General features: G+C 39.9%; 1 protein-coding gene across 2 annotated transcripts; it reads left to right on the top strand.

Moving 5' to 3' along the window:
* Positions 1–602: 602 nt before the first annotated feature.
* LOC118930097 (rho GTPase-activating protein 20-like) lies at positions 603–10,174 on the top strand. Of its 2 annotated transcripts, XM_057502524.1 has the most exons (5): positions 603–802; positions 2,524–2,601; positions 4,834–4,900; positions 6,920–7,048; positions 9,667–10,174. In XM_057502524.1, the coding sequence occupies exons 2-5, from the start codon at positions 2,575–2,577 to the stop codon at positions 9,735–9,737; spliced, it is 294 nt and encodes a 97-aa protein (XP_057358507.1). In that variant the 5' UTR covers positions 603–802; positions 2,524–2,574; the 3' UTR covers positions 9,738–10,174. The 2 variants fall into 2 exon arrangements, with proteins under 2 accessions (XP_057358507.1, XP_057358506.1); XM_057502523.1 differs by lacking the exon at positions 603–802 and having other exon boundaries at positions 1,924–2,601.
* The last annotated feature ends 16,032 nt before the right edge of the window (positions 10,175–26,206 follow it).

Here is a 26,206-nt window from a genome sequence, read left to right as displayed (position 1 = left end):
GCTATGGTTATATGGAATGGCCATGTTAATATGTTACTCTAAGTATTTTATGTCATTTAATATTTTCTCCCACTTTTTTAAATTGCAGATCTACAGAACAAAAGGAAATGTGGTACTCTTTCCTTCAGAGGTATTTTGTCAATATACATATCTTAAATCTTTAATCCATGATAAAGTTATATAAATCTTCAAAGCAGGACCTCTTCAAAGCAGGACCCCCAAATTATTCTCCCTCTCCTTAGTAGAAATTGTTCTGTCACTTACATGCAGGTTGTGCTGCTTTTTGAGGAACTACTGGTTCTCATCCTCATCTTCCCCTTCTCTCCAACCTAATTACTGGAGCTAACATTGTTCTCAAAACGTGTTAAATTTTCATGAAGTACAGGTGACACTACTGATTCTCGAAGCAACTGCTACTTCGTACTTTTGACCCAGGAAGGTGCCAGGCCCCCTCAAACAGGCAGGAAAGCTTTGAGAATGGATATGCTCCCCAAATCCCACTTGACAAGGGAAACCAGAAAATTCCTGGGTCAAATCTTCTTTTCTTGAAATATGACTGCATGTTTTCTTCCAACACACAATTTGATTTTGCTGAGTTTTTGATATGTCTTTAAAAATAACAAAGTATATTGAAAATATTAACAACATAGATTGATTTGAAAATAAGCAAATAGGTAACTCATCCTACTATTTTGGGTTATTATTGAATTTGATTAGGTATACCCATTTGGCCAAAAAGAAGGACCAGCCCAAAAGCATTTCCCTCGACATCTTCACTGAGGACATCAAGAAGTGTACCTCTGTAAGTGTTTTTAAGACCAACAATTAAATTTCAAGTTTCTGATGTAGGCGAATAAGAGACAGAGCGAGCTCGGGGGGATGGGAGGGAGAAAGGAACAGTGGAGGAGAGAGTATTTAGAAAATACCACGTTGGGAAACGGTATTTTTGTGTATATAAAAAGTGAATCCTAGGTGATACGAAGATAGGGGAATCCATAATAGGTACAGTGCTTAAGCATAGAAAGAGCATGACATATTAATGCCCAAAACGTGTCTCAAGATCCTTCAAATAGCAATTATAGTGGCTTCTTGTAATTAAGTGATTTTTTATTTTCCTATTAGAATTAAACATTTTTTCCAGATGTCACTACTTACAGAGTGGTTTGGGTTGTTTCTATAGTTTTTATTCCCTATGATGTTTTATTTGTAGTAATTGTAATCTTACAGGAAAGCTGCAAAAACACAGTATAAACAATACCCCATATGCCCTTTACCTATATTCATCTATTTACTAATATTTTATTTTATTTGCTTCATTATTTATTTTCTCTTTCTCTCTGTATGTGTATGTGTATACCTATGTTTCAGGGCATACACTCACCACAGCCCTTCATCCTTAAATATTAAGTATGTCCTAAGAATAAAGATATTCCGTTATTTAACCACCATACGGTCATCACCTTAGGAAATATAACAGTTAATCTACTGTTTGTTGATTATTTTCAAGGCCATCTGGCATATCAAGCAATTGAATTGAAATCAAAAAGAAAAAAAAATACAATGAAAAGAAAAATAATAGGTTAAAAAAGGGTTTCTTTTAACTTTTTTTTAATTTTTAAGGCTCATGTGTGTCCATTTACACGGTTTTCTTTGAGCACTTTATCAGATGACACGGACCTCATCGTCTGATAATATTATAATGTTATATTGTGCATAGTAAATGTTACTTACATATTGTCTTATTTTTAATTATCTTTTGAAATTCAGACAGTTTGATAGATACCATCTCAGTATCCTATTAATCCCTTTTAGGTAATTTTCTATAATCTGTCCTGTTTTTATGAGCAGTTTCTCAGTGTGAAAAATGATAGAAAGCTAGTATAAATACTTGTTCACTGTCAGAATTGGGAACAGAACTCCAATTTCTAATATTTTCAGTCTCATTTGCTAGACTCATTGGTTTGTCTCAACAGATCTCAACAATGAAAATCTTAGTACTCATGTCATCTGATGGAGAGAAAGTACACTATTTTTTAAATGTCTTTATATATTAAAGACATTTAATGTTCTTATTCTGTTCTTACTGAAGCTGAGTATATAACTGCAAAGAAACAAAGCCATACTATAAAAACACAACGGAGGAAGAAAGAAAAGCATCCAGTTCCTCCTTTTTCAACTGCTCCCCCCTCCATTATGTTCACAGCCTGAGGATGTTGAGGACAAGCCCATGTGCCCTCTCAGAGTTCTCAGTCTTTCTCTTTCTTAATGAAGCTGTTATGTTTTATGCGCCACAAATCCTCTAAGAGAAATACACATTTTACTGAAATGCTTCCTACTACCTTCATGCTGTATAAAGGAATGGAAACAAATTGTAATTAGGGTTTGCTTTACATGTGCTTTATTTTCTTATTGCCTGAAAACAAGTTTTGACTTTAGAATATGGATAATAATTTGCCAATAATTATTTGCTCACCTGGTTTAAATTTTTTAATTCATGGCCATTTTCTTATTTCTTTTTTACAGCCTTTAACTATAACAGTAAAAACCTCAGACACAGTGAATGATGTCATCAACATGTCACTACAAGTGCTAGGAGTAACTGTAAGTTACCTGCAAGCTATTTTTAGTTAAAAACCAAATTTGATTTTGCAAGCTCGTGTGGGTGTGCGTTCACCCATCATAAGATAGCTGATTATTACAGATACCAAAGTCTTATTTCTCCCCCAAATGTAGAAATTGGAGGTAGTAAAGCTATGTTATTAGCCTATACATGGGTACTATTCCTGTATTCCCAACTTAATTTTGTGCAAATTGAAAGTCATAGCATAAAATTGGGCTATAATTTTAGAGGGCTAATCACATTGTATATTTATTATAAATAATATAAACAAAGAATATACATAAGACAATTCATAAGACTCTAAATCTTTCTTCCTTTATGGGGCTACTCTTTCTGAATCTTCTTTCCTGATCCCTCCTCTCCCATCCCTGTTTACCTTGGTCATCACCTGAGGACTCAGTCTCAGTATCATGCATCTCAAATGGCATAGATGATCGACATACAGAGATCACCTGGCTAGAATCTACATCCCCTTGATGCAGCTCCTGAGAATGAGAGAAGCTAATGCCTTGTTTAAACAAGTAAAGGAGGCGAGGGTTGAATAAGACCACAATCTGGGGATATCTGTATACGCATCACTTTCATTTTGTTTTCTTTTAAATGCCACGTCCCTCCTTTAGATGGGGCTAGAGTGAGCTGCTGAAATTTTTTTTTGGTGAAAGAGATGGGTATATTTCAGGGTGAGGTTTCGTAAGGGAAAAGAGATATCAGATGGACAGAGCTGAAGGAAGCATTTGCAATGCACAGTTTCTTATATAAAATTCTCTGTAAATGGGAAATGTCCTGTTATTGTGTGACAGAATTACAAAATTGTAATTTAAGTTTTGTTTGACCCAATGGCACAATTAAGCCCCTTAAAAACTGTAGGCAACCAGAATTTGCATAAGAAATAAAGGATTTCTGAACAAATGGAATTTAATAATATGCTTAAAATAAAGTTGACTATAGGCATTGAGTAAAACACAGATTATACTGATTTCTAACATATATGATATGTATTACCTGAATAATAAAAAAATCTTGGAAGAGACTGGGTGGTTTCAGAGATGAAGTTGGTGAGACTGATTAATGATACAACTAATTCCATTTTATGTTTGTGGTTTTCCTTTCTTAAGGTGATCAATCTCAACTAGGCAAGAAAACATTTCTATTTTAATGAAAAACGGGTTATTTGTCTACATATGAATGCTTGATTTAAAAGATTCCAACATCGTGTTTCCAATCCCTACTTTAAAATATTTTTATTGGCTCTCAATTCCTTTTTGCAATGATTTTGAGCAGATTTAGCTGTGTGTGTGTGTGTGTGTGCGCTAGAGAGAGAGAGAGAGAAAGAGATTAAGAGAGAGAGATTAAGAGAGAGAGAGAGAGATTACTTCCATGCTTGGACCCTTCTTCATGTGGGTAAGGCCATGAATTTAATCAGGAGTACAGGCAAGCATAATAACTATCATCAACTCCATTTCAAACATTTCTTGCTTCATTGTCTCCTGAAGGATTCTTTGAAAGAGTTCAGCAGTCTTTATAATTTAGACTTGTTTGTTTCAAGTGGGAATGCTGGTGTTACTGCAGGGACTAATTGCTTTCTGCATCCGACCTGTGCTCTAGGTTAGAGTCCATGCCCATTCAGTCCCTAAAGTGGGGCTTGTCCGCACCAAAGCCAGTGGGCTGACTTCATGCTGCCATCTGCTCAAGGCCTCTTGGACATTTCTCTCCTTCTCCTCAGGGTTGCTGAGCTGATGATGCCTTTCAGGTTTTACTTTGCTCAGGAATAATCATGGCACTGTGTGTGGCTTTCTGGAGGATGTGCTTGTCTGGGCAGGGACATCTGAAAGCAAAAACCAACATTCCCAAAGGAGTCTGGAGACAACAGGAGGCAGGACTCTTGAGATTAGCCTTTTCCTCCTTAGTGATGGGGGCATAAGAATGTTTTCTTGTGCCACGAACCACCCACAAAGTGAGGGACTGATTGCCTTGTAGTGCTATAGATCCTTGGCCTTTATCAAAGGGACAAGAATCTGGGATGGTCACTGGGGGACAAAAGGTGACTGAAGTCAGCATTGTTAACTCAAAAACTGTAGCTACCCCCCATGGAACAAAGAGCATTTATACTGGACTCAATTCTTTCTTTTTGGAAACAACTAACTGCTAAGGAAATGTGTTCTTCAAGTACTACTGCGAAAGATTTATTGTGAAACATTCTTTTTGTCTCCAAGGGCTCTGAGGAAGATTACCAGCTGTGGGTCACTTCTGAGAAGGAAAAAACCCTACATCCACTCATTGGTAAGTGTCAGGGAAAATCTGTGATGAGGTTGGTGGGGTTCAAAATTCTAACTCTAAAATCTCAAGTTAATGGCTCTTTGGTCTTAAGTTTAAATACATTTCAAAGTGAAAATCTCATAGAGTGTTCATTGATATGGTTAGTATTCAAATCTTGAATTGCTCTGTCCCACTTCCTAACTATTAAATAGCCTCTAATTTGTGAGAATCTTCTAAAATCCAGTCATGTCTCTGAATTCAAATCCAAATATCTATCATCTGCTCTGTGCCCAGAATTTTTCTCAGTGGCCTAAAGAAAATGAGATGATCACATTTAGATCCCTCAAGTCGTCACTGACTGAGCCACACGTACGTTGCTGTGTCTCAGGCTGAGTTTACCAGCATTGTTCTCAAGGTTATTGATACAGAGCTTACACCTCTCCTAAAATAGTTATTACAAGTCAGCTCAAAATAGTAATTCTTGGATCAATAAATTTGTTCACTGTGGAAATGGAAATAGATTAAAATAAACACATGCACAGGATCTGTGAGAGACCTTGCAATACAGTAATGGTAACAATGACTTTTGCTAGAAATCTTCAACCATTTCCTCTTACATAATTATTAATTTTTAATCTTTCCAACAATCCATTGGCTATTATTCTTTCTGCAATGAATCAAAGAATATTTTCAAGTGATCTGGAAAATATAAAGAACCAAGTTTTCTCTATGAAATATATACTCCCCATCTTAGAATACAAAGAGCCACCAGGGGCATAGCTGAGGACAGCGTGCCCACTTGCTTCATTTTTTTCAGTTAATAAGAAATCAACAATAAAGTGAAAAACATCAAATACCTAGGTATATGTATTTTAATAAAATGCATTAACTGAGATAAAACAATATAGATGATAACTTTTAAGCTTAGAACATCATGTACCACAGCTGGCTCTAAGAGCCTGTCCATTCTTGATGGTCCCTCAGCAGTCATTCTGAATACTTTTCTTAGCATGCTGTAAATTCTCAATTGTGGACTAACTCCTGGCTATACTCGTGATTTCATTGTATTTTATTGCTGTCACAGAAGCTTCTTCTGCCTTAAAAGATGGAAGTCACTGTGATTGTTCTGCTAAACAGAGTATTGACATTGCATGTGCACCAGATGAAAAGGAAAACAAGAGGTCCTCAAGTTACATTCAATAATACATGTGAACTGAAAGAAAGGGAACTTTCATTCTATCCTTGAAAAATGAAATCCAGGTCATGAGCCCAGAGTTTTGAGTTTTCTACTTAGAGGAGGCAATTTAGAGCATGAAAGAGCAAAACAAAACTCTTGGCTGGCAACTCCCCATGATTTTGGGTGCAGTTTTCCACTCTGTAAACAAGTGTTTTGCACTCTGCTTTTGGGTTCCCAACACAGGGTGCATCCTTCCATCTGACCATTGGCAGCAGCCTCCTGGGGGTGGGGTGGGGTTGGTGGGGGAAGCACAAAGGCTCCCTGCTGCTCTTGAGTAGCCCTCAGTTTAGAATTGACAAAAGCAAATGGAAATTCTGTTTGTTAAGCTGACACCTTGAGGGAGAGAACAGTGATCATAGCAATTCTTAACGTATACTATTATTTGAAATTATTAACTACCGATGTTTACTATATTTACGTTGATCCTTAAAAGCAAGTGCTTGAAGCATGAATGTAAGCTTCCAAGGGGCAATCTGCCCGAGCCTTACACATCTAGTTGGTGTCAAGAGAGAAACTGGGGGGGCCTTTAATAGTCTCAGATGGCTGCCATGATGGGGCTGTGCATTCCAAGCAAAGCACCATGTTTAAGCTTTTTCTCTTTCTAAACCCTTGTTTGGGCACCTGCTTTCTGCAGGGGTTCCCCAGGTGAGTGAATATGACATTGACTCAGAGGCACAGCATTCTTTGTCCAGAAGCCCCGGAATGGCAGCACACCCCAGTATGCTGCACATGCTCATGGTAAGGTAGGTTTGTACCCTACCCACTATCATCAGCCAGAATCTATATTTAGATTTTTCTCCATGCAGGGCATGAACATCCTTACGGAGTTAAAATGAGCCATCTCCCTGCTCCGTTCGTGCCCCAGGAACTGCAGGATGCTATCTTTCCTTTCATCCTGAAGCCCAGGCAGCTGTCCAGGAGCCAGCAACATAGAGGTGAGCCCCCTTCCTTCCTGCACTGGCTTTTTCTTGGCTGATGTCTGCACTCCTAAAAACAAATTCAGGACATAGAGTTGATTCTTCTCCATGAGGGGGTGGGGAGGCAGTACATGCAAGAACCTAACAATGAATCAATAGCCCAAAATAAACCTCAGAGACACCGAATGCATTGCTAGGAGGGGTTTTTTCCCCTTCATTCCTCTAGGTAGACAGTCTCTCCCTTCTCTTTGACCCCAGAGTATTTCCAACATTCAGTTATGTTATGAACATAACTTGTGTCGTAATTAGAGCATGAGCTTCATATGTCCGGGGAATATATTTTCCCCATCACAGGGTTTTCTCCAGTATCTCAGGCCATCACAAGAAGTAATCAAATGATGGTCTGCTCAGAGAAACCTAGAATGAACAAATTCAGGGGGAGCAAAGAATTCTGGGACTTACCGACTTTAGATACGGTGGAGTAGCCTTGGCATTCTAGTTAGAATTGAACTCTCAGTGCTACCCACACAAGGAGCTCACTCACGTCTGCTTCACACCCATGTGGAGGATACAACTGGATAGAAACTTAGGGATGGGGCTTATTATTCTTTCTTGCTACGATTTTTATCTCTGACCTGCCAAAATGCTCCCAATGATGTGTCCTTCTTGGAAGACACTGTGCTATTAATCTGAGAAGTATTTGAGCCAGAAAACAATTTCTACTCAAAGTATTTTTAACATTATGATTGTTATCCTATAAGAACAATGATTCAAAAATTTGCTTTTTAAATGTTCATACCTTAATTCCACCATGAGGAAACACTAAACCACATCATACCACAACCATATAAAAATACTGCATTCCTAAAATTTAGCTTCTTCTATCGTTCTCACATACTCATATACTCACATACTCACAACCCGTAGCATATATTTCTAGTAGCCACAAGGGCAACATGAACTCTAAGACCAAATAATATACATTACAAATGGTCCAGCTAAGCCGGAAAATATTTTTAAGAAAGTTCACGACATACTGTCTCCTTTGCTTTATGTCTGTGCTCATAGATTAGCTAGAATATATAGCTTTGTATCAAGTGATACAGCATTGTTCTTATGAAAACTGAAGGTTTATAACAGAGTACATCAGATAGTTCTAGAAATAACAAAACCAGGTTACAAGTAGGGAAACCAGGTCACATACAACTCAACCTACATATGCATATGTAGGGTAAGCATGTGTATGTCCTGACAGACAGGATCCTCTTGCTGGATTGAAGAACGTAATTGTGTTCTTCCTTCTCTCACTTTAAAATGGTTGGGGTGTGCATCCCAGGGCAGGAAGAAAGACCCTAATTAGGTGGAGTGGTGGCATTATTCCTTCACAACCACATAGCTTCTGGAAGCCAAAAGAGCAAGTGGAGAATGGAGGTGGGGTCTTCTGTGGGTGTCAAGGCTGCCTTAGGCCTCAGAGTGAAGGAAGTTACTTTTATCGAGGCCGAGTGAGCCCCGAGTGGTGCCAAGCTGTATGTTACATTCTTTAGTGCACCAGTAAGATACATGGCTTCATTTATGTTAAAGTTGAGCAAACTGAAGCTCAAAGACTCTTGAGTAGCTTCCCCAACTAAGTGGGAAACCAGTAGCCTTTTGGTTATTTGATCCCGGTCTCGCTGACCCAGCGTCACAAGCACTGCTCCCTGTGGGTGCATGGGGCTGTGCACTCACTCACTATGTCCACGAAAAGCCAAGTGGATGGGCATTCGGGGATATTTGGTGAAATGTTACTCATGTACTTATATCTTTCTACAACTCAACTCCACTGTTGACATCTTTAAAGCATTCAGTTTTGTAAGTAGGTGGTTTAAGCAAACATTCAGGTGCCTTATTATGAAAACATTCATAGCTGTTTGTCAGTAGTGCCCTGAGCTATTGGGTAATTAGAAATCATGCCTAGGCAGCTTGGTGGGGTTCCAGGAAAATTGGCCACCTGGGATCCGGTAATACAGCCGCATGTAATGACTATTTCCAAGGACCCTGACAAAAAAAGTCATCCATGGAGCTGCCTGAGGGTTGTGGCCCCCCAGAGCATAGGACTGGAGGCCGGCTGAAGAGTGGGGTCAAGCAGGTTGTGTCAGGAACGGCAGATCCTTTTGACAGGAGAAAGGGGACCACAGTTGGTCACGTGGAAAGCCCAACAGGAAATCTCAGAGTCACAGGAGACTTCCAATGAAGGTAGATGATGCCCACACTCTGCCTGATTTGAATGCCAAATTTTCTTAGCTTTTAAAATGGGCTCTGACACTGAAATCCACTGCACATGGCTAATACCTAGAAACCTGAACAGCTACAGTTTGTTTCATGAGGCAGGGAAGCAGGTAGTAGATGCCTCTAAAAGGACTGACCCTGGCTTCAACCACGATATGTGGGAAGGTTCAACTACGATATGGGGAAGAACAACACATTAGCACCACAAGGATGCTATTGGCCAATTTCATAATGTGGGATATTTCAAAAGGCCACTGACTCAGTTTCCTTTTCTTCTCTCCATTGGAACAAGTGTGATGTGCAGTGGCACTTGTGGAAAGAAGGTGAAGTGAATTAAACTACTAGTAATGATCATCCCACTTCTTCCTTAGATTCCTGCTGGAAGAGATTCAAAAAGGGTGTTGTCGCACACCTGGCCTGTTGGACGGGCTCTGGCAATTGACAGGAAAAACCGACTGGGTAGAACACCACGGCCCATTGCTCCTCAACGAGTCTTTCATCTTTACCTGTGGACACACTTTCTAAACGACCTACATTATGATGTACCAACAATTTTTCCCAGTGTCTGGGTATTTTCCAACACTTCTGGATCCTCATTTCACCCTTTTGCACTATTCCATGCTCTGGGAGGCTGACCTGCAAAGCCCTTGTACCTTCCCGTGTGTTCAGCCAATAACACCTAAGTCAGAGTAGTTTTACCACTTGCTCCTTTCCTGCTAGGTTTTGGTGCTGGCTTCCTTCAGGCGGCAACTGGTCTGACAGCTGGAGTATATTTTATACTTTGTTAAAAGGGCCTAGGAAATATATATTTTTAATTAACGAGTAAGATGAGGATTAATAGTAATTTTTAAATAAATCTTAAACATGACTTTAAAAAGATTTTGATTACTGTGGTGAACAATAATCATTGACTTTGAAAGAGATCACATTAAAGTTTTATCTGGCGATTTTTCCCAAAATATTTTTTAAATTTCGCTATTTCCAGAAAATACTGAATTACATATTCTAAAAAAAGCTTTCCTACTTTATATACTTTGGCTTTTCTTTGGTGCTTTCAGAGACTAGAGAATTATTATTGAGAATAGTGTAAAAGGATTTCCATAACCTAAATATGTAAAAAAGGTCATTGGCAAGCATTTAGTATTTGTTACTGTTTCTCCTTCTTTTCTCCTCAGTGTACTCTTCCTCAGAAGCCATGAATTTTTGGAAATAGAAGAGACTACACAAGCAAAGTTGATTAAACAAAAATTGATATTACTCCCTTACTCTGTACACCACGTATCGGAACTCATCACATTCTTAAGAGGCAAATAAACCAGACTGACCACTAGGCTTTATCCTTAACAGAAATACATATAAATTTTAAAAAGACTCAGGCCCCCTAGGTTCAGCTGCTGTGATTAATCATTACAAAGGCTTCCCCGTTGTTAGACACCTAGATTGGTTTACCCTTCAGGCCATTCACCTTAGTTAAGATGTAAGAGGAGGATGAGGAATTTGCATATCCTTTATGAGGTGGGACTTGGGTTTTGGGAACTCAGTGTGGTTTTCTGGCACATCAGTTTTGGGGAAAAACTACATATGGAAGTATTGGGAAATGTACTGTCTTAAAGCCATCCATGCTTCGGTATTTTGGAAAGCTGGAATAGACTCAGAGGTTGATGAGTATGTACTCACCATGCTAGATTGTACTTCTAAACATTGGGAGGGATGCAAAAAGCTTAGAAAATTATTAAATTATCAAGTTCCTGCTTCACAAAAGCTCAATTACCTCAGTAAAAGGATAAAATCTATTCTTACTGTCCTATTGAAAAATATAATACAGAGAATGTAATGTTTTAAACTAAAAAAGGAGAGCAACCAGAGGAGTCAATCCGTATCACCCTACCATATTTCTCAGGCTCAAAGTTCGTTTGGCCCTCCCTTGCTCCCTTAATTCTCTGTCCAGCTATCTGTGTGCTGATGAACTGCGCTTGCTGGGGCAGCATGCCTTCCTTAGGTTTTAGAACCGAGCGCGGATCAATGAGCCCATTGTCCTGATCTCTTCTAGGGCATATTCTCAACTCTCCAAGACTGAGTCCACAAAACCTAAATGTTGTAGGCCCATCTCTTTTGTTCATAGGCTGTGAGAAAATGCATTAGAAAAACACAACGAAAGCTCCTCTTTTTGCCACCCTAAAGTACTTACTGAGCACCAACTATATTCAAAGCACTATGAAAATCCTGCCTAATTATCAGTTCTTTAAAACATAGATGTATTTTAACCTAATTGCTTTTATTGCTTTGATTAACTGTTAAGGAAAGTTGGCATGTTTCAGAGGTTCAACGTTGTAACTCTAGGGAGAGGAAATCCTGGGGCAAAGTACCTCTAAAACCAAAATCAGTCAAAGGGACAAATGAAGTTTAAAACTTTTTTCATTGCTTACAAACTGCAGTCCAGGGCCCTCTCTTTCCTGGTCAGGCAGAAGCAAACAAGACTTGCCCCTAGGGTCTCACATTCAGATAAGCCCTTGGTTGCCCAGGTAACTACCCACTGATATGGAGATGAAGGAGTCTCCACCCCTGAGGAACGCCTGTTGATATGAAGATGCACTAAAGCCAGGCAAGATATTCTGGAAATATTACAATTTTACCCACAGACCCCCGCTCCAGAAATCTCGCCTTACAATGTACTCATTTCCCCTCTTCTGTAATGGTCCCTGGGTGAGAACTGGACCATCGTGAGCAGACTAATGACATACAATAGCAACAGCAATAAAATCATGATAATCCTCAAGCTGGAGGATTCAGCTATGTTCAACATCTTATGTAGATTAAGTCCATAGCTCCCCCATTCCATGGGCAGGCGGTCGCTGAAGAAGTAGAGGGTTCATAGCAATGATCACGTGGCAGCTGCAGCCAGGAGGCGCATCCAGGCCACAGGGACTGTAGAAGAAAACAACTTTAAGGGCAGGAGGACACATGTTTTAATGACGCCAGCATAGGCAAATTCTTGTCCGTCAGGTAGGATACATGCAAGAGAGTGGTCCTGTGATAAAACACTGGCAGGAATGGAATCTCATCCTCATCTAGTATACCGGACTTTCACCCCCCTCGCTGTGGGAGTTACAGATGGGTCAATATATAGGGCTATGGGAGGTATATGCACTGGCTATAAAGATAAAACAAAACTTCCCCATAAGATGGTAGTACCGCCTGGACATTTTGAGAACACTATCTTGATATTTGTGGGCCACTCTGCTGTTACTCCTTGAACACACATGAAACCAGCTTCCAGGCCTTTTCATCAAGGTGCCGGATGGGCCAGCCATTGCTGGTCCATGTTTTGGAATGTTCAGGGCCATGTCCATTTAACAGTATCTCCAGGGTTTAATGCAGTAGGGGTTGACAGCAGGATGTCGCTCTCCTGGCCACATCCTGGCTTCAATATCTCTTGTTTGGTTTGGACATACAATTGTACAGGAAAGGCAGCTATATCTGTTAGCATGTCCACAGGGCTCAAGGCTCCTTTTCGGGGCTTCCTATTCAAATGCTGTGGTACTGTCCATAGGCAAACTGACCAGCCCCATAGACTATTGCTGCCCAACTTCACACCAGATTTCAACAAACCATTGTCCCTCTCTATCATGCCTGCCCCAGTAGGGTTACATAGTACATGAAATTTTCACTTGATTCCTAATTGCTGCACCCATCCTTGTAATGCATGTCCAGTAAAGTGGATGCCTTGATCACTTGCAATCACCTGCGGCTAGCCATAGGCTGCAAAGAGACACCCTACTCCCCCCTCCTGGTGGTTTGCTGATCTGCACGACATGAAGGAAAAGCAACCAATAGTCCAGTAGCCATGTCCACACAAGTCATGGCATATAGATATCTTTCTGATATAAGCAGAGGCTCAATATAGCTTATCTGTCACCTGACAAAGGGTATCGATCCCCTTAATATTGTTCCATGATCCTCCAGACTCGGTGTAGGTTCTTCTCAGAGCACACAGGCACTCCTTCCAGGCTCTGTTGACTTCTTCAAAGTTCAATGGTAAGCTCCACCGATGGGCTACAAACCACACTGTCTTCTGTCCTGCATGCAACCAATGCAGATGCAACCGTTGGGCTACATCAGAAGCAGGCTTTCCTTCTAGTCAATGCACCTGGGCCAAGGTGTCTGATTCATCATTCCCCAGGAATGCCAAAGGCAAATGGCCGGTAACTGTCTCAGTCTGACCAGTGGCCCACAGGTCTTGCCACAACTCTTGCCCCCAAAGGGGATAATAACCAACCATCCAGTTGGCATGGTACCATGTCGGTAGCACAGTCAAGCCCCAATAGGCAGCCCAGCTGTCAGTGCAGATGACTATGGGGGAAGGCTCCTAGGTGATCATGAGCAACTCTGCCCACAACTCAGCCCACTGGCTCTTCTTCCCCTCTCCAACCTCCATCCATATGGTCTCAGTCTTAACAGAAAGTGACAGCCCTCCACTTTGGGGGCTACCCATGACCAGAGCTTTCTGTATAACAAGCATCTTCAGGTAAAGGGCTTTTCCCTCCTGATAAGGACTCTCAGCTACCAATGGCTCAAAAGCAAGTTCTTCCTGTTTTCCATTGGTATAGGTCACTGGCCCCAATGAGCACTGGAGTTCTCCACTTAATGGGGCTGGTAGAGAGGGCACAGTGCTGGTGTAAATATGTGACCCATTTGGCCAGTGTACGCATCAGTGCCATGCCACTTTGTGGCCTTTGGTTCCAGTCTTGAACCCACCCTGCGATGGGATAGGTAGTTATCACCTTGGTCAGAGCTGCTCCAGTGATGGGCTAAATAGCCAGCAAGGCATGGCACACAGCAGGCAGTTGCCTCTCTCATAAAGGTGTACTGGACCTCTGCTCCTTTCCATAGTTGTGACCAGAAGCCAGCAGCTTAGCATGTCCATTCAAGCTGTGGCCATAGACCATATCCATAACCATCTTTGGTTACATGAACATCTAGCTCACAGGGCCTTGATGAGTCTATCACATTCAAGGCCTGCACGGCCTTGACTGCCTGCTTGGCAGCAGTAAAAGAAGCTGCACATGTCTCATCCCAGTCCCACCGGATGCCCTTTCATACCAACCAGCATAAGGCCTTCAGAATTTGTGCCAAGTGCAGGATAAACACTCTCCAGTAGCCCCAAAGACCTAAAAGCTCTTGTAAGACTGCAACAGGGGTAGGGGTGGGGAAAGCCTGGACCTTGTCTATGATTGCTTCAGGAATAACTTTAGTTTTACTGTACCAGACAACCCCCAAGAATTTTACAGACAAACCAGGTCCCTGAACCTTGGGTCTGTACACAGCCCATCCTTTCTCCTGTAGATGTTGCAATAGCCTAGGAACTGCCTCTTCTAAATCTGATACAGTATCATATGTGTGCATAACATCATCAATACAGCCACACCGTTTGCAGTTTCTTCCATGTGGCCATGTCCTGGGCTACCAATCCATGACAGATGGTGGTACTTTGGAGGTATCCCTGTGGAAGGACAGTGAATGTCCACTGCCACTCTTCCCACGTGAAGGCAAACTATTCCTGGCTTTCCTGTGGTATGTAAATAGAGAAGAAAGCATTAGCAAGGTCTACTACATAGTGATATGTTGCCAGCTCATGGCTGAGGGTGTCCGGAATGTCTGCTATAGAGGGGACGGCAGCATGCAAAGGGGGTGTGACTTTATTCAATTCCCTGTAGTCTATGGTCATACACTAGGAGCCATCTGGCTTTTTCACTAGCCACACGGGGGATATTCTGGAAATACTACAATTTTACCCACACAGTTATATTTTACCATCTTTGATGGGTGGAGTGCACATTCAAAAATTCCAGATCTAAATTAGGATATATTTTAATTGTACACCATTCCAAACCTCTTCAATCGGTCACTAGGATACATTGCCACCAGGTGGAGGGGAATGCCTTCGTTTCATGAACTGAGCTACTTGGCAAAAACTCATATTGGTAATTATTTTATTTGGTTTTCATTGTAATCTCGACTCAATGGAGAACAGTATTGATAATGTATTAATTAATAATTCTTAACAATAGCTAATATAAATTCCTCTCCCCTTCTGTATCCCCATGGGATTATAATTACACATCATTGTAACTCCAAACATTTTGTTTTCCAGTGCACTGACTGCAAGAGTGTGGTCTCTGGGTTCCTAAAGACTCTTTCAGAGGTTTCACAACGTCAAGAATATTTTCTTAATAACGATATTATCTGTCTTCGTCACTCTCAAGTTTTCACAAGTGTACATACAGTAGAGTTTTCCGGAGGTTACAGGACATGAGATAAAATTACTCCAACATTAAAGGAATGCACTGTTATTATATGTTTGTATTTTAAATTTGCTCCATATCCAATGTGGTAAATATTGATAGATAAAAGGGAGACAGGGACTGTGAACTTAGAGGAGGGTGAGGCCCCCGGAAAAGGCAACGCAAGACAATCACAGTCAGAGCAATGTAACTACATGCAAAGAAACCCCACTACCAAAACTCCATGTTAAACATTAAGCTCGAGTCATTGTTCAGTGAGATCAGTTAATATTCCCCAGATAAAGTATCTTGGCATAGCCTGTGTTTTTATTATGCTAATCATTTGTAAACATGTGTAAGATTCACTTCAGCATGCTAAAAGGCCCAGGCCTATATGCTGTTTTTCCTCCTTCAGACCTAATCAGGTGATTAGCAACGTGGGCAATTAATAGTGGCAAGCAAGCCCAGCCATAAACAGCACAGTAAAAGCAAGAAAGATTCCATCTTAGACTGCCTTTTAAACTCTTCAGCAAACAGACAATAACACAGCCCACCTTGAGGGCAGGGCAGGCAGTCTTGACTGATGATTGATATGCTCCCAGACCAAGAAAAGCTGCTACTCTGGGCAAGAAATATGCAGTAAATTTCTTATGTTAATTTTTCAGAATTATCTGGAGGACTGATGAGAAAACTCACGTAATGTCTCATCAAGGATGAACATTCTAAGACAACAGGTCCACACCCCTAAGCTCTTTATCACGATCCCGAAAATCCTCAACTGCCTATAAAGCCCGGAGACAACGCACAACAATGGGCTCTCTTGTCCCCTCCTCGTGTAAGCCAGGAGCTCTGTCTTCTCACTTTATCTCTAAATAAAAGTCTCTCCCTCAATCTTCTACCTTGAGTGTTTTCTAAGTTCATTCTTCAACTCCTCAAACAAGAACCCTGGCATCATAAGGAGTACTAAAAAAAAACATTCTCTGGGATCCTCAATAATTTTTGAGAGTCTTAAAGAAGTACTGATATCAAAATAATTTGAGATTTTCTATTCGACTTACACAGCTAGAATTAAATGTTTATGTATTTTTCTCTGTCTCCTGAGGACAGGGATCTTGTCATATTCATCTTTGGAAGCAATCTCATTGAAAACCTTGTATTAACTGTACATACTTGATACTCACTAAAGTATCTGTCATCTAAAGTATCTTGATATCACTAAAGAGTATACTGAAAAACAAATTACTGATAGCTAAAACATGTTATTAGAATGAAACAGGTATTAATGGAGATGCTACACATTTTTTTAAGTTTACAATTAAAATCAAATAACAAAATACACAAATATGTCTTTAGGCAAAAGCTTAAACTAAATATATTTTGGTCCCTCTCTCTCCAGTCTTTCTCTATATTATTGAATACAGTTGTCTTCTCTCCAAAAATCAAACATTAAAAAAGATATTTTTCACATATGTTAGAATATATTTCCTACATATAACCGTACAATATGTCTTCTTCCTCAGTCATCAGTTCTCAGTTTCTATTCTAAAATTCTACTTTGTCACTTTTAAAAAATTAAAACAATATAGCACTTTGCTGGTGAATATGACCTTGATGTCCTGTAAATTATCTTTAATGCAAACTTTTTTTTCAGTTAGCATGCTTTAACATGGAGCATCATATTTTCATCACCCTTCTTTTCCCTATAAAAGTTACAAGGGTTTTACACAATTTAAGTAAAACTACTAGAATCACTATGAGTTCTAATGAAATATGTTAGGAACTATCAAAAGTGAACAGGAAGTCATGCTTTATTATGCATTGAGGACATAAGAAGTGTTTAAAATATCTAAAACAAGGACATCCTTATAACACAGTATCATGTGAAATTGATCACTTGAAAAAGCAATTAGATGATATGAACAATTAGCATAATGAGAACAGACTTTCAAACATAGGCAAATACAATTTGCTCTGAGAAAAACTCTAAGCAGCAGCACAGCCAGGGAGGAACAGCCTTTTCAGGCTCCAAACCTACTTTCAGAAGAGGGTTGGGGATGACTCCTGACCATTCTAGGTACAAATCTTCATTGAAATTATCAGCTGGTTTCACTCAATTCTTTTATCTAAAATACTTAAAAGGAATTCTTTACTTGGACTCTTGAGTTAAAACACTGATAGTGACTGAATCCCAGCTATGGAATGAGAACAACATATAATAAAGTTTTCAAGAGTATGATTAAGTACAGGCGAAAATCTTATAAAAAATATTGTGTACTTCTGCCAGTTCCTTCCATTCTTTCAAGCTAAGGAACAAGTTATTATAATCTCAACTTAAGGTGGGGGATAAGAAACATTTTCTAAATCAAAGAAACACTTTTACTTATTTTTTTTTTTATCACCCAGGGGTTTTACTGTAAATTAATTCCCTCTGTATTCCACACTATTCATATTTCATGAGACTTCCTAGAATTTTGTTGTTGTTGTTTAAATCAGGAATTGAAATAAGTACCAAGTATTCTTAGATTATTCAACTGCAGTTGTTTTAAGTTTCAGTGTTTGGTAAAGATTCTCCATAAGCAATTTCTGTAGCTCTTGAGGTTTGTTTTTAGTTGTGTAGAATTTAGTGAGCTTCCCACCCAGGGTGTGCTATAAAGCTTGCTGTTTCCTATATGTAACAACAAAACAGCAAAGCATATTGCCTGAAAATGGCTAAAGATTTTGTCATTTTTACGTTAAAACCTGTGAGGTGTTCGTGGATAGAAAATGCTGGGCACAGTCTTTCTTTCCTGAGTAGAAGCAAACGTCCTACACTGGGCAGCTGATGACAGGGTTCCCAGCTGGACTCCCTGTGAGCCCATTCAGTGACTACTGCTTTTCTCCCTGCTCTGTAAAAAACAGAGGGCAGACCTGGCATATTTCCTCAACTTATTTGTGGGAAGCAAAATTCTAGTACTGATAATAAAGGGAGACTTAAGACTGTTTATTAACCAAATTTTTTACCTTCTCTACTCTCTGTATTTATGATTAACAGTAATCCTGTAATTGTAGTACCCCTTTACAATACCCAAATTCACCCAAGGGCAGAAGCAGGAATGAATCAGAGAGATACTGTTTAAAAGTCAGGTGCTCTTTACCTTGCCCATTCTCTTCAAACCATCTTATTGCTGTATGACAGTGAAGGCTGACTGAAGATTTGCATTTCCTCGAATCTCCTTTCATTTCCCTACTTTAGCCCCAAGCATCAAGAAACCACCCCAGATGTGATTTAGCGGAGTGGCCAAACGTTAGAGTAAGCAAGCCCAGCAGTGTCTCCCTGAGAGGAAGGAGGAATGGAGGAGAGCAGACATTCCGCCCTCAAACTGCAAATCACTCCTCATTCCTTCTGTATGTGTGTTCTCAGTAGGTTATTGGAAGGATGAACTGTCCAAATTCAAAGAGACAGGATGGGAAGGCACTAAAGAAGGATAAAACAAGCCATATGTGAATTAACAGAGATAATAAAGACTGCTGACTGACTTGATAGCATACTTTTGCTGTTTTAGTGTGGATCTCTTTACTGGGAAGAAAATAAACCATTCTAACAAAATACTAGGTGAATTCACTCAAAACAAATGATCATGATGATGATAATCACAAAGATGGTGATGATAAAGGATGGTCTAACTCTGGTGGGAAAATACTTTCCCAGCCCAGGGCAAATTACCTTTGAAACCAAAATCAGTCAAAGGGATAAATAAATTGGAAGGAACACATTTATTGCTTACAAGCCATTGTCCACTTCTGCTCTCTGGTGTCTCCCACGACCCACTGCTAAAAGGGACCCCACCCAATCTCTCTGGTCCAGCTATGCCCTAGCTCTGCATGTAAACACCTATTGATATGGAGATAGACTACGGCCAGGTGAGAGATTCTGGAAATATTACAATTTTACCCATAGATGGTTAACATAATTAAAGTACTTTTTATCAGAGAGTTAAGTTACATACCTATGTCCACAAACAGAATTTTCTTTTCCCTATCCTTCATCTATTTCTGAGTTCTTGAGTATATTTATTTATTTGTTCAAAGCAATAAATAATGAGTTTATTACATGCAAGGTTATTAAATATGGAATACAAATAGGTAAAATGATTTTTATGAAAATACTTTCCTGGCTGTAACATGTTATATAAATGTGTATTACTATTATTTACAACCAAAAAGATTTATGTGCTTTTAACACAGTAAATTTTACTCCTCTTTTGGGCTTAGGTTGGTCTGGTTCATAGCCAGATACTGATGTTATGTGTATCACTGGGGAAGATGATAGCATCTTTAGAGAGTGATACTGGCAGATACCACAGGCAGATACCGATAACCAGAAAGTCTCTGGAGTAAGGCTGCCATTACGAGAGCCCATTCCTGAGTGGATTGAAGCTAATAGTTACAAAAGGGAGAGCAACATCTCTGACACCAAATGTCATGGTGTATTTTAACCCTACAGATATATATAACATTAAAAGTTTTATACACAGCAGTAACAGCAGTGTGACTTCATTTAGGTACCCAGACCCCATTCCAATGTGTGCGGGGATGTGGGAGGGGGTCTTCCCACATGTATTTACACGAAGCAATTCTTGAACACCAGCAGGGTGTTGGATAAGTTAACTCAATTCTGATGCTATCTGCCTGGAAGACAGCACCAGATTCCCAGTTTAAAGGCTCCGTCCTACAAGACTGCCCTCCACTCCCAACTCCAGACACCGTTCACAAGGCCCAGGCAGTTCCCTGTGCTTCTGACCTACTGACCTACTGGCTACAGACTGTAGAGTTTCCCACAACCTGCCCCTCAGGTTCCATTAATTTGATAGAGCGGCTCACAAAACTCAGGAAAACACATTTACCAGTTTAATAAAGATATCATAAAAGATACAAGTTAACAGCCAGATGAAGAGAGACATAAGGCAAGGTCCCAAATAAAGGAGCTTCTATCCTTCCGGAGTTTGGGGTCTGGCTCAGTGGCACGTGGACGTGTTCTGGTTCCTCAAGCACAGAAGCTCTCAGGGACCAAGGAGCAGGATCCAACCCAGCAGAGCCCAGAGAGTGAGAGCTCCTCTCATGGGTTCTGTGAGGGCTTCACTGCATAGTCGTGATTGACTAAATTATTGGCCATTGGCTGATTCAGCTTCCAGCCCCTGCCCTAGGGTGGGGGTCTAAAAGTCTCCCATTAACATGACAAACCACCTGTTTTGCCTTTAAGACTCTCTAGTGTTTTCAGGAAATGTGGATGAAGATCAAATATACCTGGAAAATATATATTTGGTCATAAGTACAACCAAATACATATTTCTTACAACTCATTATATCACAGGAAGAATCACAGACATAGGCAAGAATGAAATCTCTGAGTATCATCTATGAGTATTAAATCCAGGTCTCCATAATACCCAACTCTTGTCTAAAGAGCAAGGTATAACAGAAGAGACCAGAGTATTGGGAATAGATTGGTACGCATTACTACAGGTCTGAGATTTTTCCCGATTACCAGTTAGGAAGGTCACCTGAACCTATTTCATAAACACTGGTAGAAGATATGGGACTCCTGAGTCAGGAATAAAGGACTTTTTATTCAGCCCAGGAAGCAGCAGGGGCATCTGCTTCCCTTGCTTTGCGAGTCCTAATATGGTGATGTGCAGTAGGGCTCCGATGGGTGCTCACATACACAGGAGGTGGTGTTACCGGGGAAAAACACTGATGTTGCAGAAGCCACCATTTTATAGCAAGAAATAAGCAAGCCTGCCCTTTGTCTGAGAGAACATACTTCATTCCTCAAGGTGTTCCCTGAAAATAAATGCCCTAAGAATGGTCCAGGTCAAAAGTAGTGATGACTTTGCATTCATGGTACACCCAGCAAGCTGTGAGAAGCATGAGAGAGTCATGAGACATATCTCCCAACAAGTACTCAGAACACATCAGGCCACACTCTGTCGGTACAAAGCAGAAGGACACTAGAATCCTACTTTTTGGTAGCACTGGCTAGAGGATTTGCTGATGACTTAAAACAGTCATCTTTCAACCCAAGCTGGATATTAGAATTGGACCATTTTAAATCCACATCCTAGAGATTCTGATTAAATTGGTGTGTCCTGTGGTTTGCCATGAGTATTTTTAAAAAGTGATGCTTATGTACAAAGTTGAGACTCCCCATCTGACAGCCCATGTGGGGTTCAAGTACGTGTTTCCATCTTTCCCAATGAGAAGAATCACGTATGGCAATGGTTCTCAAGCTTTAACATGGATTAGAATCATTTGGAGGATTCTAAAACACAGATTACTAGGTTCCAACATGACACTTTCTGATTCAGTCGGTGTAGGATGAGGCCTGAGAATCTGTAATTTCAATAAGTTCCCTGGTGATGCTAATGCTGCTGGTCTGGAACCACCCTTTGAGAACCACTGATTTAGAGCAGTGTCTTTCAAGCTTGTATGAACACCTGGAATTCTTATTAAACTCAGATTTTGACTTAGTAAGTCTAGGGTGGATTCCTAGAGTCTACATTTCTAACAAGCTGCCAGATGATGCTAGCTAGTGTTGCTGGTATACAGTCCATATTTTGAATAGCAAGGATATGGGGTTCCATATCATATCCTTTAGCAACCTTCACCCTATAGTTTTACTACATCCAACCTCTCTCATCTCATTCCATATTTTAGCCAACCTACATTTGCGTTAAAACAAAAGATCATTATTTTTCTTGCATTGCATCTCCTATTCCATATATTTTGCCATAAGTATCTTAGGTGCGGAAAGCAGCTTTTTGAACCCCCCCATAGATCATCCCCATCTGTTGCACATAACAACTATTTCATCATCAGTATCCGGAACACTGTCCTCAAGTACTTCCTTTTGGTCACTACTCAGAATCCCAGACCTCAGCCCCGAGTACATTTGTGTAATGCCTGTGCACACCTCTGTTTATAGCATCCATGGCTAGCTTGTCCCTTCCTTGGTTTATTGAGGGCTAGGACCAAGTCTGATTTATATATTCTGTCTTATGAAGTTTCTTTTGTCATATCATAAATACCTACTGACTGGTGCTTTATTTTCTTGCAAGCAAGGCTTAATGACATCTGGGCTATCCAAAGCAGAAAGAAACCTCTCTCACCCATAGCCACCAAAAGACCATTCAGATCTTTTCTCATGGGATATTGTGGGATATGCAGAAATAGGCAATGGGCTAGGAATATTACCTTGCCTTTGTTATACCAATCAAGTGTATGTATAATTAAGTTTCTCATTTTCCAGCAAATTTTACCGGTGTCTTAAGCTAACCTTTTCTGAGTGCCTATCACTTCCACAGCATTGTGTAAAGCACTTTACATGGGTAACCTCATCCCATGCTCATAGACATATGTAATAATATATTCCCCATTACACAGATCAAGGAACTAAAGCATAGAGAGATGTAATAAGTAACAAAGCAGAGATACCAGCACCAGGACTGTGTGTCAAGAGCCTTGTTTCTCAATCACTACAGCAGGTTATCTCTTCCATTTTCAGCCTTGGTATCAGTCCATGCAGGAACTCCTCCCTGACCTCAAATGTAAACAAATAATGCTGGCAAGCTGTCTCCTAAAGGGGATTTTATATTCTGACACAAGAGCTGGGACCTGAATTGAGAATGCTTGGACTTAGTGACAGTTTTGACATTTATCAACTTTGTGCTCTTAATCCCTCAACCTCAGTTACTTCACCTATAAAATGGGGATAATAATAACTACGTCATGAGGTAGCTGTGAGAATTAAATAAGGTAATGCACGTGAAGTGATTATTCCAGGGATTAGCAGCTAGTAAGCACTCAAGAAAAGTATGATTACTATTATTCTGATCCTCAAAGGAGCTGAAGTCAATACATACACTTAGGATAATTCACTTCCTAATAGCCAAAGAGCAAAATTCCTCTTGAGTCAACAAGCATTCCTTTTTAGGTATTAATACCATAAAAGTCAGATATGTTGAAAGTTGAAATATTCTTTTGAAAAATTAGATTGATGCTTTTGAAATTATTTAAAATAATCAGAGGGGTAAGGGACTATAAAACTGTAAGTGCGTATTTTTATCATACTGATTTTAATTGTGAACTCTATATACCATTGTTGTAAACTGTGAAATATTTCAGTTGATTCCAAAATAACTTTGCAGTAAGGTAAAAATGATGGCATTTAAGAGAGAGGCTCAAAACAACTGTACACCAAGTACATCAAAGAGAAAGCTGTTTGTGAATGGATAAAAAAAACAACATCCACCTATTTGCTGCCTACAAGAGACTCACTTTAGACCTAAAGACACATAGACTGAAACTGAAGGGATGGAAAAAGGTATTCCATACAAACAGGAATGAAAAAAAAAAAAAGCTGGAGTAGCAACATTTATATCAGACAAAATAAACTTTAAAACAAAGACTGAAGCAAGAGACAATGAAAGACAATATATAATGATTAAGGGTACAATTCAGCAAGAAGATATAACAATTGTAAATTTCTGTACACCCAGCACAGCAGCATTAAAAATATGTTAAACAGTATTTAACCAGCCAGGAAAGGGCAGATTGACAGTATTACAGAAATAATAGGGGACTTAATGCCCCACTTACTTCAATGGATAGATCATCCAGACACAAAATCAATAAGGAAACAATGGATTTGAATGACACATTAAACCATATGAAATTTACAGGTATATTCAGAGCATTACATCTAAAAGCAGTAGAATATACATTCTTTTCAAGCACACATGGAACATCCTCTAGAATAGATGAGATTAGGCCACAAAGCAAATCTCAGTAAATTTAAGAAGACTGAAATCACATCAAACATCTTTTCCAACCACAACATTATGAAACAGGAAATCAATTACAAGAAAAAATACATTAAAAACATAAACGTGGAGGCTGAATGGCATGCCACTATAAAACCAATGTGTCAAAAGAAATCAAAGAATAAATCAAGAAATACTTGGAGAATAATGAAAATAGAAACAAAGTGGTTCAAAATCTGTGCATGCAGGCAACACAGTCCTAAGAGGGAATTTCATAGTAATACAGGCTACCTCAAGAATCAACAAACATTTGAAATAAACAATCTAACCTGACACCTAAAAGAACTAGAAAAAGAACAGCAAAGCCTAATTAGTATAAGGAAATAATAGATCTGAGTGGAAATAAATGCAATAGTCTTAAAATACAATAGAAAATATAAATGTAACTAAGAGCTGGTTCTTTGAAGAGATAAACAAAAACTGATAAATTTTAGCCAGACTCATCAAGAAAAAAAAGAGACAGAACTCAAAATAAATGAAATCAGAAATGAAAAAGAAACTACAACTGACACCACAAAAATACAATGATTAAAAGACAACAGTATTATGGAAATTACGTCAACGAACTGGACAACTTAGAAGAAATGAATTCCTAGAAACATACTATCTTTAAAGACTGAACCAGAGAAAAATTGAAAATTTGAACAATTAGTAATAAAATTGAATTGGTGATCAAAAAACTATCAACAGGACAAACTCCAGGACCAAATGGCTTCTCAGCTGAATTCTACCATTTAAACAGGAGTTGACCTCTCCTATTCAAACTATTCCAAAAAATTAAAGAGCAAGGAAAGTTTTCAAATTCATTCTATAAAGCTAGCACCACCCTTGTACCAAAACTAGGCAAGGGCAGTACAAGAAAAAAAGAAAATGAAAGACCAATATCCCTGATGAACACAGATACAAAAATCTTCAACAAAATATTAGCAAATGAAATTCAAAAATATATTAAAAAGATCATTCTCCTTATCAAGTAGGATTTTTATTCCAGGGATGAACAGGTGGTGCAATATCCAAAAAAAAAAGGGATATATATATGATATTAACAAAAGGAAGAGTAAAAATCTCAAGAGATGCTGAAAAAGCATTTGACAAAATTAAACACCCACTCATGAAAACAACAAAACAACAAAATAAAAACATATATGACATATATCAGCTCACACCATTTAGAATGGCCAATTTTTTTTAAAACTGTCACTGTGCTGCTCCCAAGACCTCTTGGATTCTGCGCCTGGCTCCCACCCCCTCCTCCCTGGGCTGGGAGGCGACTCACCGGGGCCACAGAAGGCGGTGGGCTGGAAGTGGGCACGAAGGCAGGTGGGCTCGGGCGGTAGGCGACAGGCGTCCTCGGTTCCGCGGCGCAGGGAGTCGAGAGCAGCGGCCTGGGCCCTGCACGGAGGGCGCCGGGTGTTTATGCCCAGGCGGGCTCCCATCCAGGTGATCTCCCGCTGACGGCCCTTTACTTTCTGATATTGGGAAGGACCGACTGCCTTCCCGCCTGCCACAGAGACCGTGCTCCAGGCAGGCACGTGAGGGGTACCTACACCCCATTTTCTCCCTCCATGAGGACTCCGGCCTTCCACCTCCTGCCTGGGGAGCACCACAGGGCTTGCGCATGCTCAGCTGGCTGCCCAGAACTGGCCTGAGCCGGTCTCATAGTCTGATCCAGACAAGGCCTGTTGAACCAGGGGAGGTGTGCGATGGAGCGTCATCCGGGGCCTAGACCCATGCTCCCAGATCCCAACCCCTCTTCCCATTTACTGGAGCGG

The sequence above is a fragment of the Manis pentadactyla genome, chromosome 5, assembly GCF_030020395.1.
Source record: "Manis pentadactyla isolate mManPen7 chromosome 5, mManPen7.hap1, whole genome shotgun sequence".
Taxonomy (NCBI): domain Eukaryota; kingdom Metazoa; phylum Chordata; class Mammalia; order Pholidota; family Manidae; genus Manis; species Manis pentadactyla.
This window is presented reverse-complemented; position numbering and strand designations above follow the sequence as displayed.

What these genes read in the sequence shown, in the direction of transcription:
- LOC118930097 (XM_057502523.1), top strand. Translation starts at nt 2,440, where the DNA reads ATGGATAATAATTTGCCAATAATTATTTGCTCACCTGGTTTAAATTTT. An exon ending in AACCCTACATCCACTCATTG is followed by an intron (nt 4,901 to 6,919) that starts GTAAGTGTCAGG and finishes TTCTCCATGCAG; the next exon opens with GGCATGAACATCCTTACGGA. An exon ending in CAGGAGCCAGCAACATAGAG is followed by an intron (nt 7,049 to 9,666) that starts GTGAGCCCCCTT and finishes CTTCTTCCTTAG; the next exon opens with ATTCCTGCTGGAAGAGATTC.